This window comes from Aythya ferina (genome assembly GCF_964211825.1).
Source record: "Aythya ferina genome assembly, chromosome: 6".
Taxonomy (NCBI): domain Eukaryota; kingdom Metazoa; phylum Chordata; class Aves; order Anseriformes; family Anatidae; genus Aythya; species Aythya ferina.
Genome location: NC_140303.1, coordinates 21,885,497 through 21,904,213, shown reverse-complemented (window position 1 = coordinate 21,904,213; position 18,717 = coordinate 21,885,497). Strand labels below are relative to the sequence as shown.

At 36.1% G+C, this 18,717-nt stretch overlaps 1 protein-coding gene across 1 annotated transcript in view; it reads right to left on the bottom strand.

Moving 5' to 3' along the window:
• Positions 1-18,717, bottom strand: part of LRP2 (LDL receptor related protein 2) — a gene marked incomplete at its 5' end in the record, with an annotated part of 117,210 nt that overhangs the window by 43,959 nt on the left and 54,534 nt on the right. The window contains 17 exon segments of the mRNA XM_084523334.1: positions 1,105-1,394; positions 2,411-2,569; positions 3,404-3,569; positions 4,039-4,959; positions 6,099-6,287; positions 6,420-6,659; positions 7,117-7,330; positions 7,667-7,844; positions 8,986-9,095; positions 9,990-10,133; positions 11,411-11,577; positions 12,332-12,460; positions 14,491-14,668; positions 15,770-15,998; positions 16,951-17,135; positions 17,615-17,826; positions 18,285-18,533. Of these exon segments, the coding sequence (XP_084379460.1) occupies positions 1,105-1,394; positions 2,411-2,569; positions 3,404-3,569; positions 4,039-4,959; positions 6,099-6,287; positions 6,420-6,659; positions 7,117-7,330; positions 7,667-7,844; positions 8,986-9,095; positions 9,990-10,133; positions 11,411-11,577; positions 12,332-12,460; positions 14,491-14,668; positions 15,770-15,998; positions 16,951-17,135; positions 17,615-17,826; positions 18,285-18,533 (3,960 nt within the window).

Below are 18,717 nucleotides of genomic sequence, written 5' to 3'. Positions count from 1 at the left end.
AGAATTTTCAAAACTCCTTGCAACAAACTAACTGCTCTTCTCAAAATCAATGAGAAGTTAGAGATGTTTTCATTCAAAACAGATTTTTTTAATGGCATTTAAGATCCTAAAAGTGAAAGCAGGCACTAAATGAGTTTTTCCAGAGTAAAGGATCATATCTTACAGAAATCCAGAACACACGAATCAGCTCTGTAGCAGTTATGTTTCTTGGGGTTGTTGCAATTCGGATTTCATGGCCATCTAGACTGGTGACCTGTTGAAGCACTTTGACTCTCTCCTTACATGAGCACAAGGAGTTATGAGGTGGGGTACATATGTCACTCTGGTCTCACCCCAATATGCAGCTGAAGATATAGTCAGACGGTGCTTCTGGGGACAATGACTCAAAAGTGTACCTGCCCCACTGTGTACAGAAATCAGTTTGTGCTATCTTCTCAGCAACTGCCCAAATTTTAAGATGAGGCAGTAGAGACCTTTTATTTGAAAAGTAACCATTAGAGAAAGATTTCATAATAACATGTAATAAAGAAATAGTGACCGTTAGCTTAGTGATGTGGTTTAGTGGAGGACTGTTAGTGTTAGGTCAGAGGTTGGACTCGATGATCATGATGGTCTCTTCCAACCTAGAAATTCTGTGATTCTGTAAAGAATCTTTAAATGTGTGATAGGAAGTATCTACTCAGTATATAGTGCATCAATATATATTTCTAACATAACTATATGCTGCTGAGCTGACTTAACATCCCACTCCAGAGGAAATAAGTTAAAATCTCAGGAAAAAAAAAATGGTTTTGATTTAAATTAGAGAAACGTGGTTTTTATTTGCAAAGATTCTCAGGGAAAGCCCTCAAGGGTATTTGCAAAGTACAATGAGCCTGAAAGGCAATCATTTTGATTGCATTATATACGTAAAATAATTATTACACATATAGAATGGTTTAGGTTGGAAGAGACCTTTAAAGATCATCTAATTCCAAGCCCCCAGACACTGCAGGGAACACTAAGGAATATTTCATCTGTCCCCATGCAAATGAAACCTATTATACTATGAGTTCTAATACAGACAATACTAACAGCTTACAGACATTAAGCGTAATAGCTTACCTGGTGCACAAATATGACTGCAACCGCCATTGAACTGGTTGCAAGGGTTGGTACACTGCTGCTGCTTGCTTTTTGCCCAGACGTGAATATCCATTGGTCTTTGTGGAAGATTCATGATCATTACAATCTGATCTGAACCATCGTATTTATTAGCTCGGTAAATGCTTCGTGTGTTCCAGTCTGTCCAATATATGTGCTGATCAAACAACGTCATTGCAAATGGATGCAGAGCAGTGCTAACAATTACCTCACGGTTTGTACCAGTGAGGGTGCACCTCTCAATCTTCTGCCTAAAATAATAAAGAAATAATGACATCTTAAAATATGTCTTTCAACTCTTTAGCATTGAAAGCTAAGGAGCACTGTGCTTCTTTGAGTGTCTGTTTCTCATGTCTTACCCTATGCTAGCATCTGTCCCTCTAAAGAGGGGGGATAAAGCACCTCTTTAAGAAAAAGAGTATTCTTCTTCCCTACACATGAGAAGTCAGAATGTAGAAGACTTCACACTGTTTATGTATCTGCTGCCCTACCTTCATTAACTGCTAGACGAGAAAAGAGGATGTTTCATCTGACATTCTGCATCTGTAACGGGATCCCTAGGACAGAGTTACAGATTCCCTGCACACAGATTAATCCATGTAAGGATGCCTACCTTCCAGAAGATCCCACAGAGGCACAGACCATAAAAATTACATTACAGACATCTTTCTGTCACAGCAGCAGAGGAGAAGCCTGCAAAGGAGCTGCTGTTCTGAAAGAACCTGAGGAGAAAAGTCTGATTGCTGCAGTGATTTCTCTGAGAATATAGGTGAATTTGAATGGCTATGAACTAAACTGTTTTTAAAAGCTTTCATGCCAATGATGGAAATCCTGGTGGCATACACTGGAGGGTAAGATTCTGTCTGTTTGGCAAAAGCAAAAACTTGAAGCCAAATTCCGCCAGTGACAGCCATTAACCATGAGAAATGAATGCAAAAATGTACACTGGACTGTATGTGTAAGAGAAGATTGCTATAAAAACCATGGGTCAAAAGTAAGTTGAACAAACTTCCAATTGGTACAAATGCTATAAAGCATTGGACTAATTCTTCCTTGTGATATCACAAAACCCCCTATGGTACAGTAGTTCCGCATCAAAAATAAGAATTGACATTGTCTTGCTATTAAGTAATTCTTAATATTCTATAATACAAATTATCAAATTCCACTGAAATGCTGAAAAACAGTAAAAAACATAAAAAATAAATAATAGACCTATTTGAAAAATCACCTAAAGCAAAACAACAACTGTGTTATCAATACATACAGATTTGCATCAGCCCAGTATAGCTGCTGTTCTTCATAGTCCAGGGTAAGCCCATTTGGCCATACCAGATCTGTGCTTACAATGGGCGTTCTGAAGTTTCCTCCAAGTGTAGCTCGTTCTATCTTCGCATTGGAACTCCAGTCAGTCCAGTACATATACCTGTCAGTAACACGATTAAAAAGTTTTATTTTCAGCAAGGAAAGTTCACAAAGCTTCTAACTGCTCCAGGATATCTCCACCCTGATGACTTCCACTGAACTGTGGAGTGCAAAACCAGAGGGAAAGAACTTCTTTCCCTATTTTATCTCATATTTACAAAGGAATCTTCTAGTGGAGATAATTGGGCTCCACTGGACTGAACTCTACCCACTGAATTAAGTTTTCCCAGCTCTGATGTCTCCTTAAAATCACATATTCTCCTGCTTATATTTCTTCATTTCAAATACAGTTTAATACTGCCCCCCAAGCCTGTTAGAGATGTTTTGATATTAAAAAAATAAAAATAAAAAATAAAAAATAAAAAAAATTGAGGCACTCAGGAAACACAGCAACAAAAGAAAGTAAAGATCATATACAACTCCATCTCCTGGCAGTGCCACCTTGATTATCAGGTTTTGATAATCTTGAAGAAATCTTTGTTTCAACAGATATTTTTTGTTTCTCTGCCTTAGATAGCAAAGGGAGGACAGGTAGTCTCTTGATAAACACTTAATTTGAAAATCATTCTCCTTTAACCCCCAATGCCTGGCTCCCAACCTCAGTTAGAGGAGGAGCCTCATATACTACACATTCATAAATGTTCTAAAAGTCTCTGAAGAAAACTCAGACCTCTGAGGCTGATACCAGCTCAAAAACTTAAGAGTTAGATCCAAGACAATTATAAGCTTCTGGAACCTATGGCTTAGAACAGGAAGCATCTGGCAGTGTTCATTGAAGTCCAAAGTACAGCTTCATCTGCAATCATGATTAAAGTATACAAAGTGCAGCACATACCCTCTGCAGGGATCTAATACAACAGCTCTTGGTCGTGGAACCCGGGCAATCACAGTGCGGTTAGAGCCATCTGTAGCCATTGAGCTGATAGTTTGATTGAGGTAGTCACTGTAGTAAACTCTATTATTGATCCAATCAAAGGCAATGCCATCTGGAGTCCCCAGGTCTTAGACACATGCAGACACACAAACAAGTTCAGTACAGTTTCCTGAGATACTGCAATACTTTTTGTTTATGACAATGTACATACTTAGGATTGTACATAATCATAATAATTCAGTATCATTACAGGTGTCTTACAGATGAATTAAACCCATATAGTTATCTTTCCATACTGATAAATTCCCTAAATCTTTCTGCATCTCTGTGGTACTTGCTGCGATCTTAAAATTACTAAAAATACATAATAACATATAACCAGTTTTATATTTCCTTTTCATTATGATGAAGATGAAATAAGACTCTCAGAAGAGGAAAAAAATGAGCAGAATAGTAAGAAGGAGCATTTAATCAGTTATCTTAACTAAACAGTTTACCTTGACCATTAGCATAAAAATACCTGCTGAGCTAGTGCTAGGTGCTAGTCTGTTTTTCTCAATATCCAATTATTTTGCATCACAATTATGTGTACTTACCAGATGCAACTACTGTTGGAGTGCCCATTCCTGAGTAAATACTAATGTAGCTGATTCTTCCTGTCCCTGAAGGATAACTTTGTGTAAAATATATTCGGTTGTTTATGCTGTCAAAATCCAGGGCCACTGCAGTTCTTAATACATTGACTGTGCGGAAGGGAGGACTGTGATTTTCAGGATCTAGGTGGATACTTCTGAGGGCATTCTCAAGGGCAAAAATCAAGTAATCATCTGTTGAAATGGAACATCTCTTGCCATCGTTGCCTAGTGTTCCAAAGGCACAACCACATTTGGGTGTTTGCATATCAGGCAGGGCAAAACACAGATGGGAACAGCCTCCATTGTCGTCCACACAAGGATTGTTGTTGATGTCAAGGGGTGAACGTGACTGAAAACGACTGTTGTAGATGGTAACATCCCTTAGCCAATTAATGTTGTCTCGGATTACTGTTGGCGGATCAGTGTTGCCTGGCTCCTTGCTGGCCTGGAAGACTTTTTTCAGGTTCCGATCCACCCAGATCATAAAATTCCCAAAGACAGTGATACCATATGGAGTTGGATAGCGACTGCCATAGCGCACAATTTCAACATCACCACCATCAGGCTGAATTCTTGCTATCATATCTAAGGAATCATCCACCCAGTAAATGTAGCCATTGCTGTGATCTATCGCCAGCCCACGAGGTGTGACAATGCCCTCAGACACCAGAACTGTTCTGTTGGTGCAGTCAAGAAATGCACGTTCTATCTTTGGATTTTGCCCATAATCTGCCCAGAACAGGTATCTGTTTTTTGGGTCTACTACTATGTGCCTTGGCATATCTATGGTAGTTTTAAGCAAAACACGGCGATAAGTTGTGTTTAAGCGCAAAACTTCTATAAAAGTCTCTGTCAGGAATGCATTTGTAAAATAAAGATTTCCTGTATTTAAAAAAGTGAGGGGAAAAAAAAGCAGAATGACAAAACAGAAAGTTAATGCACAGCATTACCACCTGAGAAACATGAGCTGATAAAATACAAAACTATAAAATGAATACCCATAAACATCTTAGAAGTTAAGAACACAAAGTATTCCACTTGGAGGAATTAGAAAAGAGATACTCAAAATGACAACAATCAATTAATTTCTAAACCCCTGATGATTTCCTTAGAGGAAACCATTGGTATGCAATCGAAAATACATTAACCACAGTTTTCTTTCTTTATTTTTTTCTATCTAAAATATTTATTCGTAATTTAGAGCTGCTTTTGGCTTGCCCTTCCATACTCTTATCCCTTTACCTTTTACAACACACAACTGTGAAATCGGTGTTTTGGCACAGCACTGCATACAGTAACTAAATTAAGTGTATATGGTAGAAGATTATCCTAAAACCCCTCCAAACCTATCAAACTCCAGAAAAAAACTTTTGCAAAACATATACACAATATGTATATGTATAAAACAAAAATATTACTGGCAGTGGTCAGTTGATGAACACTTTCTCAAGAGTTAGTATTTGAATTAATCTTTAATGTTTGAATAAAAATGGGAACTGTGAAAGGGAAAATGAAGGTTTCAAGAAAAAGTATTTCTTCTGCTTTCTTTACTTTTCAGTAAAATTTATAGGATTTCCACAGAGCAGTCTGAGGGTACATGAAAAGTCCTTTCTATCTATAACATCATCAGACAATTTCTCTGTACAATCTTCTCTGATACACGTAATTCACTATGGTAGTAAGGTATAGTAATATAGTGATAACAGCCACTTATGCAAAGATAATAAAAGAAAGCTAAGATAAATATGAAAGCATCAGGTAAGGAAAGGCTCCATATATTTACTCTGTTTATCATTTTATACCTAGGTCATATACCAAAAGATAGACAAACTTTCATTTCTATATATATATAAACATAAGACGCATTCATTACTTCCTTTTCTTTTAAAATCAGCTCATAGGCATAGTTAAAATCATGTATGATTTCCATTCAAAATATTTCCTTTAGGATAAATTCATATTAGTTTACAAGTTTTACAGTGTGTAAAGAATAACATTCTCCTAAATTCACCTATACTTACCTGCTACCCAGTCAATTGCAATGCCACGGATTCCATTTCGTCCTATTCCATTTGTAACAACATTTCTGAAGTAAGAACCATCAGGTTTAATTTTACGTATTGCGTTCTGAGAGGGAACTGTGCTACTGAAGTCACACCAGTAAATGAAACCAGAGGGCATGTGAACATCCACGTGAAGTGCATTTCGTCCTGAAATGTTTTGAAAAGTAGTAATTAATTATCTTTAGTGTAAACAAACTTATTTCAAACATGGGTATGCAGGCAAGAAATGCCAAAACAGTAGGCATTACAAGATTTCCTCTTACTATAATTTTCACATACCTCTTCCTGCCAGTGGTACCATGGCTTCAGAGTGATCAGATGTCTCTAAACTAAATCCTTTAATTGCAGAAAGCATAGAAACAATTACAAATGAACTGTATGGAGAACAGGTTCTGTTATCAGGATTTAGCTGAAAGCCAGTAGCACAGGCACAGGAGAATAATCCACCAGGTACTGGTAGGCAAAGTTGTTGGCAAACTCCAATGTTATTACTGCAGCCATTTGAGGAACCAGCAGAATCTGTTGTGAAAAAAGACATGGCAACACAGAAAAATCTGAACTGTATCATCACTGACAGACATACAACCAAATTCATATACTTGCACTGTATTACCAACCAGCTGTAAAAATGTCCAGCTTAATCACCATTTAAGCACACAGGTTAGTAATTAATTTGCTGCTTTCTTGTCATTTAAGATTAATGAGGCAAACGATCAGATACAACAGATACACGCATTTGAAGCTAAAGTAACAGAACTTGTTATTTAGTCATTTTTACATTGATAATATTTTTGTAAAATTATGCATGTGAATAGATGCCTTAAGAAAATGGTAAAACATCTCTCTACCAAAATGGGGTAAATGCTTTTGACACATCAAATAATTTGTTTTTAAAAAGCATGTAGCCTGTCTCTAAGAGAAGCTTGATTTTTTCACAAGCTGGAAATCTTGAAATACTTCTTTAGCTAATACTTACTGTCTCTATAATACACTCGCAAGCACTTTAATCTTGGGACGTTGTCTCTCAGTACTACTTTGTTTGCTCCAGTAGACTTGTCAACTCGTTCAATAACTTCATAATCTCTATCAGTATAGTACAGAAAGGTGTCATACACAGCAATTCCCCATGGATGAGAAAGATGAACCACCAGGGTCACACGATTTGTACCATCCACATTGCCTTTCTCAATCTAAGAAATCAATTTAAAGCTTAATATAAGTTCAATGTTACAATAAAAAAATTAAAATACAACATATGCTACTAAAATCCCTTCGTGCATAAGGTCTTTATGTACCTTCCATAGGTAGGATGGAAAAGGTCAGCAGGACACTAATAAATAATAATTCTCCATTCAAGTCATCCTACATTTTTAAAGGTAACCAGTAACAACTATTATTCAGATTTTGGTTGGTCCTGCAACTCCCAGTTCCATGAGTAAATTAACATCACTGAATTACACTTGGTAATCATAAACCCACAGATATATAAGCAGCAACAAAGCAACTATTAAAAAAGTATCTCCTACCACTCCTGTGCTTGTGACTGCCCAGTACAACTTTTGTTCCTTAATGTCAATGGTAATGAACTCCACGTGATCAAGGTTGCCAGTGAAGAGGGTTTCTATGCCTGTTCCATCCATGTTTGCACTAGCAACCTTTGCTGGGACTCCACTGTCAGTTCCCTGGTCCGTCCAATACAGCTTCCTGTAACACATCATCATACCTGTTAGGTAAAGGAGATCAATGCCCCAGACTGACTAAGACATATGCTTAAATCCATCTCCTTCCTTAGCCAAATACTTTGGTACATGATGAACAGAGATCACTTTGAATTGGACCTCAATGAAAAAAAAGATCTTGTTTTAAAAGAACAATGCCTGTTAAACCATTTTCAGAAATCTATATACTCTCCTGCATCAACCACAATACTGTCAGCAGGTAACCTCAGCAGATTATTAGCAGTGTATATAACAAGAAGACAGGCAAATAATAATCCTGTTTCACGGACAGTTGCAAAGTTGCAACATTAAGTTTGGTTCCAATTTGTAATTAAAACTGCAAGTTCATAAAATCTGTATGAAACAGAATTCAATTAACTGGCTCTGGGTCATATATAGCAGTGCCACTGCTCCAGCCTCAGTTGCTGAAAAACATCTAGGGCAAAGGGTAGACTCCAAAGCAGGAACAAAAAGTCAGTCATCAATTCATCTGAAAACCTGCTGGGTCACCAGCAGAACAGTCTCATTACTAATATGGTCCTATGAAACACTGTGATTAAAAAAAAAAAAAAAAAAGTATCATATTGCAGTTTTGAATACTTTGATGGAATAAATAAATAAATAAATATAGCTCTATTCATTCCATTTGTGGACTAGTGTATAGGGATCCTATGTTGGGAAAGATTAGAAAAATCATATTTAGTACTACACTACATGTGACATTCTTCCTATGTACCGTGTCTTTACTTATTGACAGGCCTCAACACAGACATCACAAGGTAATGTAAAAAAAGACTTGATAATTGTCTTTACTCTGGGTTCCCATTTTACAGTGATTCTTTTCACAATCATAATATTCTGGGATCCTTTTTAATTAAAAAAAAAAAAATGAATGCTAGCATGTAAGTATTTGGTAAACTAAGGAAAACAGACATTCATGCAGAAATTTATGTAGTCATGCAATAATTTTCTAGGCCTCAAAAAGAATGAATAAATTGCGCACAAACATGGAAAAAAAAAAAAAAACACAAAACTGTCAAATCTGGGATTGAAGATTAAGACCCTAAAAATTAGGAAATATGTGTAGAAAATACTCATGCAAAACAACTGCAGCTTTAGAAATTTACCCTCTTGCTGGATCAACTGACAAACCAATTGGCATTCCAGCTCCCCGAGAAGTACCATCATTGGTGATCAGAGTTTTCCTGTACATTACTTCACCATGCAGCTTCAGGACCTATGCAAACATTGAACTTGTCAGGGCATGTAATATAGAACTTAGGATAGATTGTCAAATTAAAGGAAGGAAACCTAAATCCACCAGACTTTGAAATCACAGAAAATTTTGTCTAACGCTACAAAGTACATTGTTCAGTACTCCTAACAGTCTTTCTTTAGCATGTACTCCTTAAAGCAGCTACTTGCTGCTCAGAACCTGCCTATATTAATGAATAAGTATCCTAGTTCTAAGAATAGCTAATCTTTCAATTTCCGTAATATCTTGATAGTATTACAGGCTGAAGGGGCTGATGAAATGCTGCTTCAAGAAGTATTACCTTTTACTTATTTAAATTTGATGACTTTAGGACAAGGAAATTCATGACCAGGCACAGTAACATTCATTACAGTATTACATATTGCTTATCCTCTATTTCCCTACAATAAACAGCAGTTTTATTCTTCCCATATCATCAGACTGTTAGTCTCCAGGAAGCTACATATTATGATATCAAAGCATTTGGGAGTGGATCTTACTGTGTTTAATGACAACGTTCCTGTATTGTCAGAGGCACTGCATTGGGATCTTTAACTTCAAGTGAAAATAGTAGTAATAGCTATTGTGATAAGGAGAGTTTGTGCGTTAAACACCAGAAGCCTACTAACTTGAAGAAAAAAGAGATCTGTGCATAAATAAAGTTCACAGAATATATTGCTTTCAAAATCTTTTTGACTGTGCTCAAATTCAGGCTTGTTTCTCTAAGTGTGTAAATCAGTTCTCTTCACACTATTTGCTTCAAAAAAAAAAATCTAACTTCAGTTTTTCACTAAAAACAGTTCTAATTTCAAACTGTATACATAGTAGCAAAATATCTATGCTCTTAGTTTTCAATTGTCCTTCTTAAATAATTACCTCAATTGACTGTGTCCCTGGATTACTGTAATAAAGGTTTGCAGATATCCAGTCCAATGCTAGGCCAATAGGAGCACCAATAACAGCTGCTGGAGCAAAAACCGTCCTGTTAGATCCATCTGACCTCACTCTATGGATTTCACCCTTGGAAAAAAAGATAAGAAAAGCGACAAAATATCAAGAGCAGTTTCACAAAATTTGTTTATTCTAACTATGTGAGCAGATACTTTATTTTACAATCTTTTCTTAGCAAAAATGAAAATCCAGTAGAGAGAAAATATTTTTATGTGCTCAATGCATAACCATGGTAAAAATATTATTGTAAATCATAATTATATGGTGTAAAGAGGCACCACAGTTCATTAACCAAATCAAAGTGATCAACAGAAATAAATGGCTATATAAGCCCGATCAGTATATTTTTAAGCTATGTGCAGTCACACTACTGTAATTTGTACTTTATTATCAAAAGATTTTTATAAGGATACCTCAATGTAACCATCCTGAATAAACCTGAAATCTCATAAAGAAAAATAGTGTTCTCTGTAAACATAAATACATAAGAAACAAGTTTTTAGTAAGCTGCAATAGGAAGATCCAAAATTGAGATTATCCTTGCAGTTTTCTTCTGTAACTTCTGAAAAGGTAATTTATAGCTTGCAGGCTTAATAGTATTACCTACAGTATGTGATGTTAGGGCATGATACAAAAACAAACACTCAACTCACTAATTTTGAGATTTTGCGGCAAGTTATCCTTAGGAAACATATATCTCTCAGTTTAGCAAGGACAGTCATTAAAGAGGCTTAGTCAAACAATTATAGCAAACTATTAAAAACTAGTTCAAAGTATTTTTTTTAGAACTATAAGCCTCATATTTGCTACCTGGAAGTGGCTTTGACTTTGCAACCCCATTCTTATATTTAAGAAGAAGATGCCTCTGTACTATGTTACTTCAAGAAGCGCTCAGACCAGAGACCAGGCCATGCAAGCATGTAATTTCATTCTAATAGCACGCACTCAAATACTAATGTTTAGTGCCTCTGGGTCCAAGGTACTACTCCCATGGAGAACTGTTCTGGATGTGCTTGCAGAAATAAGCCCTAGGCTAACAGAGATGATGAAGAGCAGATGATAGCAACGGGCTGAGAGTACAATTCTGTCAGTGTTCTCTGATATTTCCTCTTCATGTCTCTGGGTAATCCAGAAATAGCATTAATTAAATATTTTGGCTGACAGAGATTAAAACTAATTTACAAAAGAGATGAAGTATCTAGTGCTCTAGGGGGGAAAAAAACTTTAATCCTTTTCAATTATACTTCTTAAAACCATTACCTGTAATGCTAATATATTTCATTCCAAAAAATTATTTTAAATAAGTCTTATTTTACTGCGCATTTTGAACACAAAGACTAACTTACCGGATTTTCAACCCAATAGATCATCTGTTCTGAGTCATCAAAGTCAACATCAACACCATTTTGAACTCCTGCTATTGGAACCATAGCATCATTGGTCTTTTCCTCAGGGTTCAGAGAAATTCCATAAATTATATTATCTCTCACAGCAATAAGGAAAGGGTGTTCAACTGTGAAAATATACAATATAAGTCAGAGTTATGCTTCAATACTTTTCCTCTCATCAAAAAAATAGCATTGACTTGTTCCCCCCTACCAAAGGTTCCCTGATGCTTACAGAAATGATGAATATTAACATGATGCTTTGTAAAGCGCTTATATGAAAGGTTATTTTTACCTCACCAGGAGTGAAATTATCACTGTAATGTTTTAACATTGAAAGTTTCAGCACTATGCAATCACAATGCATATTCTAGGAACATGGGAACCACCAAGACAAAGCTCAGACTCTCCAAGACATTCCTGAGATCGATTCTAACAGCTACTAAGCAGGACTCAAGAAACATACAGTTACAGCAGCAAAAACTAATCTTTATTATTGAATATAACTGGGAGTTCTGTGATTTGTTGTTTTATATCTAAGGGAGTATTCCTATTCTTTTACCATAAATTTACTTTCAGGTAAACGTGTTTAAACATGCTTAGACATTTTTAAATGAAGCTTTTTTTTTTTTTAAGAGCTTAAATATGTATTTCTCCCAAAGGAAGCAACCTCTGGCTTTGAGCTCTTTTCAGAACTCCACATCTTTAGGCCAAATATATTTCATTCAATGCTTCCTAAATAAAGTCTGTCTAGAATGACCCCAACCTTTGATTTCAAGAGCAGCAGCTCAGAGATTTGAAGTAAGCTTTTTGCCTGACAGAGAAATGGCTCTGACAATCTGTCAGGTTTTTTTTTTTTATGTCTCATTATTTCTGCCATACCTCTCATGCAGTTCCTGTTGTCAGGAGAAAGCATCCATCCAGAAGGACAAGCACAGGAAAAAAAAAGTGGTCCAGATGAAGAAAGTAAGCAGAGATGGCTACAGGGGGATGATGCGCAAGAATTGATACCTGAAAAGAAAAAACGAAGAAAAAAAGAATTAGCAACTGTTAAAATATGACCAACTGGAAAGAACATTTGGCATCACTGATAATGAAAACATCAAACAACACTAAGTCAGTTCTGGTATTAGAAATTAAAAATAAAGTTACTTCCAAGAATTACAAGCACTACAATACACTTTTAACACATTTTAATTCTCCCTGGAAAGTCAGCAACATTACCATATTGATCTTTTAATTTTCTTTGTATCGTATCAAATCTTTCAAACTCTTTTTCAAACTTTTGTTAACTGGATGAGAAGGCCTGCAGGATTTTCAGTCTTTGATCACAATAACCTTTCTGGATGGGGGATTCAAATTATTTACTGAAGCTTTTTGGAGAAAAATAAGGAGATAACGTAGCTTACTATGCCTCATTCAAAGGAAGTATCAGTTCAATATGTAATTTTTTGGATCACTGAAATTTGCAGACTAAGCTTGTAAAGTATAAATAGGACAGTTGAAAAGGTCTTTGTTGACTGCTATTATTACTATACACTAAAATTCAACCATTTAGATCACTTCCATACAATCGCTGTTAAAGAGGATTTTTCAGGATGAACCATCTTCGTAAGAAAATTAAAATAGATTTTGAGAATAAATACCCTTAGTGAACTCAGAAGGCCTTATTCTAAAAACGTATAGGTTCCAGGAAATGACACAGTTGTTCCAAATATAAAAACTAACATGAACATAAAAGAAATCAAAAGATGGCAGTAAACAATGGCATACACTCAAAACTCAAAGTATAAGAAAATGCCCCATTTCTATATAGCAAATCTTAAAACTAGCTGATGTTAAATCTACTGTTTTACAAAATAAGGGGAGTGGATGACAGCCTTAGTACTACAACTGAAATTTCAATAATCAAATAATTATGTCTTCATTTGTAAAAATTAGCATGTTGTGCTCTTCTGCAAGTGCTGTCCTCCTTTCTCTGGCCATATAAAGTATAACAGAACAAATCAAAAAGAAAAAATATGAAATTAATTAGTTTAATACAGTGAAGAAAATAAATCATTTTCTCAATCAGTAGTAGAAATATTTTTAAACCCCACGTTATAAATACAACCTCCTAAACTAAAACTATGATGTTTAAATTAACAGTACTCTGGTGGCTGAATAATTTCCACTGACAGTGCGAAGCAGCTTTAGCTTTGAAGCTGACTAAGGAAGGTTTTGCTCCAAAACAGTGCATACACAATATAGCACTGACAATTACTAGCGCCTTACTAAAATACAAGACTTTTCCCTCTCCTGTAAGAACATCTTCCTGAAAAAAAGAGAATATAAGCCACTGTTACAATTATTTATCAAAAATACTCCCAACACAAAATATATAATGCAGAAACAGTCAGTATCTGCACCAATATAATTCTCTAACTTCAAGTCATGCCATAAAATGACAACGACTCATTTGGAAGGTGATGCTAACTGAAAGAGATAAAAGGTGATTTTTAAAATTTTTTTTTTGACAGCCTTTTAAGATGCAAGAGACGACCTACATATGATCCGAGAAAGAATCTTGAACGTAATTAAGGATTTTTATTCATTATTTCATTAAGTAAAATAATGCAAGTCTACATGTATTCAAAGAAAGATGATGACACTAACTTGCCTAAGAGCATGACAGAATTCATGTACATGGAGCCAAGTCTGGTATGCCACAGAGACAAATTTTAAAAATGGTAACACTTTCAAAAACACTCTGATTTTGTTATAAAGCCCTTTAAAACAAGAAGCAGGAAAACTCCATATACTACTTCCCTATTTTTGGCATTTGTCATGCTTACATGCTTCTTGGTCACCCTCCCTAAACACCAGAATATTCAGCAGGCTGGACAAACTGAAATTATCTTCAATTGTAAGTCAATGGCATAAATTGTTTTCTTGTTTTAACCCAGTCCATTTGTTGACGTGACTGATTCCAGAAGTGCTTATGCATGACATTACTTTATGGCACATTTTTGACACCATCGAAGTTGTTTTGCTGAACTTACCATGAGGTTGCTTTATGGGATGGACTGCCACAAGCCCTAAAGGCTGGTGAATGTTATAAATCATAACTGTTTGGTTTCCTCCGTGCCATTTATTTGCCCGAATTACTCGATTTGTATACCGGTCACTCCAGTAAACAAAATCTTCAAAGACAGTTAGAGCATGTGGATGCTGTAATATCTAGAAGACAAGGATGTTTACCAGTTTAGTTCTGGAGACTAGAACATGTAAAGCTTGCACAACAGAGCTAAGCACAATTTATAAATAGCTAAGAAAGCAGAAGCAGCTGTACTTCAAAAGATATTTTCCAGGAAAAGAATATGAAATATCATCTATTGCTTGAAAACAAGGTACTAGTGGGGGAAACATGGCACTAATTAAGGGGATGTTTCTTCTTTTTTAAATAAAAATGCTATATAGAACCTGTGAGATGTACAGCATGAGGAATTAACAGTCTAACCACTAGGCAGAACACAAGGAACCAACAGATAAACACCCAATTGCAGATTTTCAAGAGCGCAAGAGAAAATGCGAGAGTTATGGACCTGTCAAGACCTTGGATCTCTGATAAACTCCCCTGTAATTTACCAGCCTGTTGAAGAAGATGGCTTATCTAAACTTCTGAAAACGAAGAGTGGGGCAAGAAAGACTGTACCAGCTCCTAATGCACAAGAACTGTCTGTCTAAACAAGGATAAATGTGCCACAAGGCTCAATTCTTAAAAATACATGTCATTATTTTATACCAGCTTATGCATACCAACTGAACATCTAAACCGTTGTGCTGGTACACCATCTTGCCAACTGACAGCAGCACTTCATTGCGAGATAGCCTACCAGAGGAATGGTCTTCATGAAGTGCCCAGAACATAAAAGCCCTGGCAACAGAAAATCCTCTGTTGCTATCAAGAACAGCAGCATTCATCATCCACAGAAGTTGAAGAAGAAAGCTCTTGCAGATTTTTTGTGCTCTATTTCCCTACAGCAAATGCACCAGCTAGTAGGAACAATCTCAGATGTTGCTGTTAGACTTCACACGTGTAGATCTAAAGCGCTACAGTCTACACTAAGCTCCAGGTTTCCTTGAAGATCTCCTGAAGGACTTTGGATAGTGTATGCAAATCTTCATTTTCCAGCTGTACCAAGGAGCTAGAATACATAATATCTGCTTCTCCAGAATAGTTTTAAGAAAAATACACATCTAAGCCTACCATAGTGCAAATACGGTAGTAGTATTAGTATCAGGAAGCACAAGGGAAAACATTGTTTCTTAATGTCTTACCAAATCGCTTGCGACCACTTGTCGTCTGTTGTTTCCATTGTAATCACAAAAATCAATATAGTCAAGATAAGCATCAGCAAAATAGAGAAGTTTATTTGGGTAATCAATAGAGAGTCCATTGGGCCAGTAGATTTTATTGTTAATAATCACTGTTCGCATTTTGCCATCCATGCTGGCTTTTTCAATTCGAGGGTTTTGGCCCCAGTCAGTCCAAAACATCACATGAGCACTGAAAAAAAGGAACCTGTGGTTACCAATCTGAAAACAAACAAACAAAAAACCAAACAAACTAGCTGCCTACAAAACTTCATTAGCCAAAAAAAAAAAAAAAAAGACCTAAAACAAGGGAAAAACAAACAAACAAACAACAACAAAACCCACACTTCTAAGAAATGTTCTACACAAAGATACTGAAATCATTCATTCCAGGATTATGTTTATTTAAGATATTACCGTAATTTCTGTTGTAATTTTTTTCAAATACTTCTACTGCTGCTATCCTTTGTCAATAATAACAGTAAATAGCACTATTTTCATCATGGATTGTAATCTGATTCTCTGTTTCCTAAATACTAAACTTGATACGGGTTTGTGCTTTTACAGGCATACATGGATAATGCTAACAGGACTATAACTAAAAAGCCCCACATGGCTGGCAGTAAACAGAGTTCAAGGCACTGCAGGGCTGAAAAACCAGTAGAATTTTGTACATGACCAGTTCAAATGATAACATTTCATTTACTCTATGCCACTTGCTGTTCAAAACAGTAAAGTGTTTTTGTGATGACATCGGTTTGTGATGACGGCTGGGGCTATGCAGTAGCCTGTTCTTTGTCAGGTAGGCATAGCACCTACACTGTGCATTGGTATACCTTTGCCTGATAAAGATATTCCAGAATTTTAAGTTAAAAGTTTCCAACTAGGAAGCAAGAGCAATACAGGAAGACCTGTTCCAAAAGAGAGCAGGTATCTTGTTACAGTGACACGGAGTAACAAATTACAAACAACCATCATATGATATTAGATATTAAATTAACGCTGTGAACACACCATTTTAAAAATTCTCATAGGTTTTCTCTTCCACTTGTCATTTACAATTACAGTACAGGTTGGGAATATCGGAATATTGTTATCATCATAAAATATGCATTTTTTCAAAACAAAACATAAAAAAGTCTTACTCAATTCTGGGATCTAACACTAGTCCCCTTGGGTTTGTTATATTTTCACTAATCAGCACAGTCCTGTGGCTCCCATCCATTTTAGAGACTTCAATTGTTTCCAGAACAAAGTCTGTCCAGTAAAGATTGCGACCTACCCAATCTACCGCTATGCTTTCAGTCACGGTGACACCACTGTCAAACACCTGTTTAACAATGAAATTTTTTTAAAGGAGAGAAAGAGAGAGAGAGAGAGAGAGAGAGAGAGAGAACAAATTCATTGGAATCAATCAAAATATTTTTTTCACACTTTTCTATAGGTATTGAAAATAGGGGACTAAATCTCTACCACTTTCTAAAATGAGTCATAATGTACACATTCAAAATGCAAGCAAAGCACATACCCAAACACTCCTACTAACTTCAGCTGGCCTAGTGAAGGAGTATGCACCTACTAATAGGAAAATCAATTTATAGCCTGGTATTAAAGTTTCCTGAAAGCATTCAGTTTTCTTTTTCAAAAAGCTGTATGAAATGTTGGCTTAGCATCTACTGAATTGTTTCACTCTGTCTATGTTATCTCCCTTCTTAGTACATTGGAATTTTCCCCTTCTGTTAAGTGGAGACACAGTGTCTTCATTTTCTCTCCACAATGAAGAGACAAGAATAACTCAGTGGAACTTACTATTTTTCGGTCAGTCCCATTTTTATAAGCACTCCAAATTTTATCCTGTGTTGTATCGGACCAAAAGATACGATCTGTGATTGAATCAAAATCAATAGCCACAATATTCCTTCCATCCCGAATGAGAGAATAAATACTATGTGACTGAGAAGTGATGTTATCCACAATGATTTGGTTACGACTTGCCACTAGCAAGAGAAGATTCCCAGACTCTGTCAAAGGAAAAGAAATTAAATTAAACCAATAAGCTACCCAGCAATAATTCTGTGAGAAAAATAACACTGAGTAATGAAGTCTTATGAAAAGGCTGGGATTTAAACACTCTGGATGCACTGAACTTCATAAAAGAGCAAATTTCAACCTCTGGTTTAGAGGTGCATGGCACTGCATTTCTCTAGAATATTATTTTTGGTCATTGCAGAGTTAAAAACCCAGAACATTAACTTAAATATTTCATTTCAAGAAAATAATAGTTCCAATTAGGAACTGTCCCTTAGGTGTCAGGTGCAATACTCAAAGTGATCTGCCACCAGTAAGTATGTCTTGCATCTGCTTTTTTTTTTTTTTTTTTTAAAAAAAAAAAAAAAAAAAAAAAAAGTATGGAAGTGGCAAAGCTGAATATTTTCCAGGCGCTACTGGCATTCTTTAGGTTGCCACCAACACTCCTCACCTGCGACTTTACAGGTCTTCCCATTGGTTTCCAGAATGTATCCTTCATCACAGTAACACCTAAAAGACCCTCTTTCATTGTAACAGTGCTGACTACAAAAGCCTGGAGGGTCACATTCATTAATATCACCACAGGTCTTGGAGTCATTTGCAAGCTGGTATCCAATAGGACAGGTACACTGAGCTCCAAAGGGGCCTTGAATACATTCATGAGTGCAGCCAGCATTATTGTCAGAGCAGCTCTCCTGATCTGAAATGGCATCAGGGAAAGAAATAAGCACTTAACAAAAGCTTCCTATGCTAAATGTAATACTTTGCTATTGCATTACCACCCTAAAACTGCTGGTAAAACATCCTGCACAATCACCAGTTATGCCACATAAGCCTGAACTGAGGCTCTCATACACAATACACATAAAGACAGATAATAACAT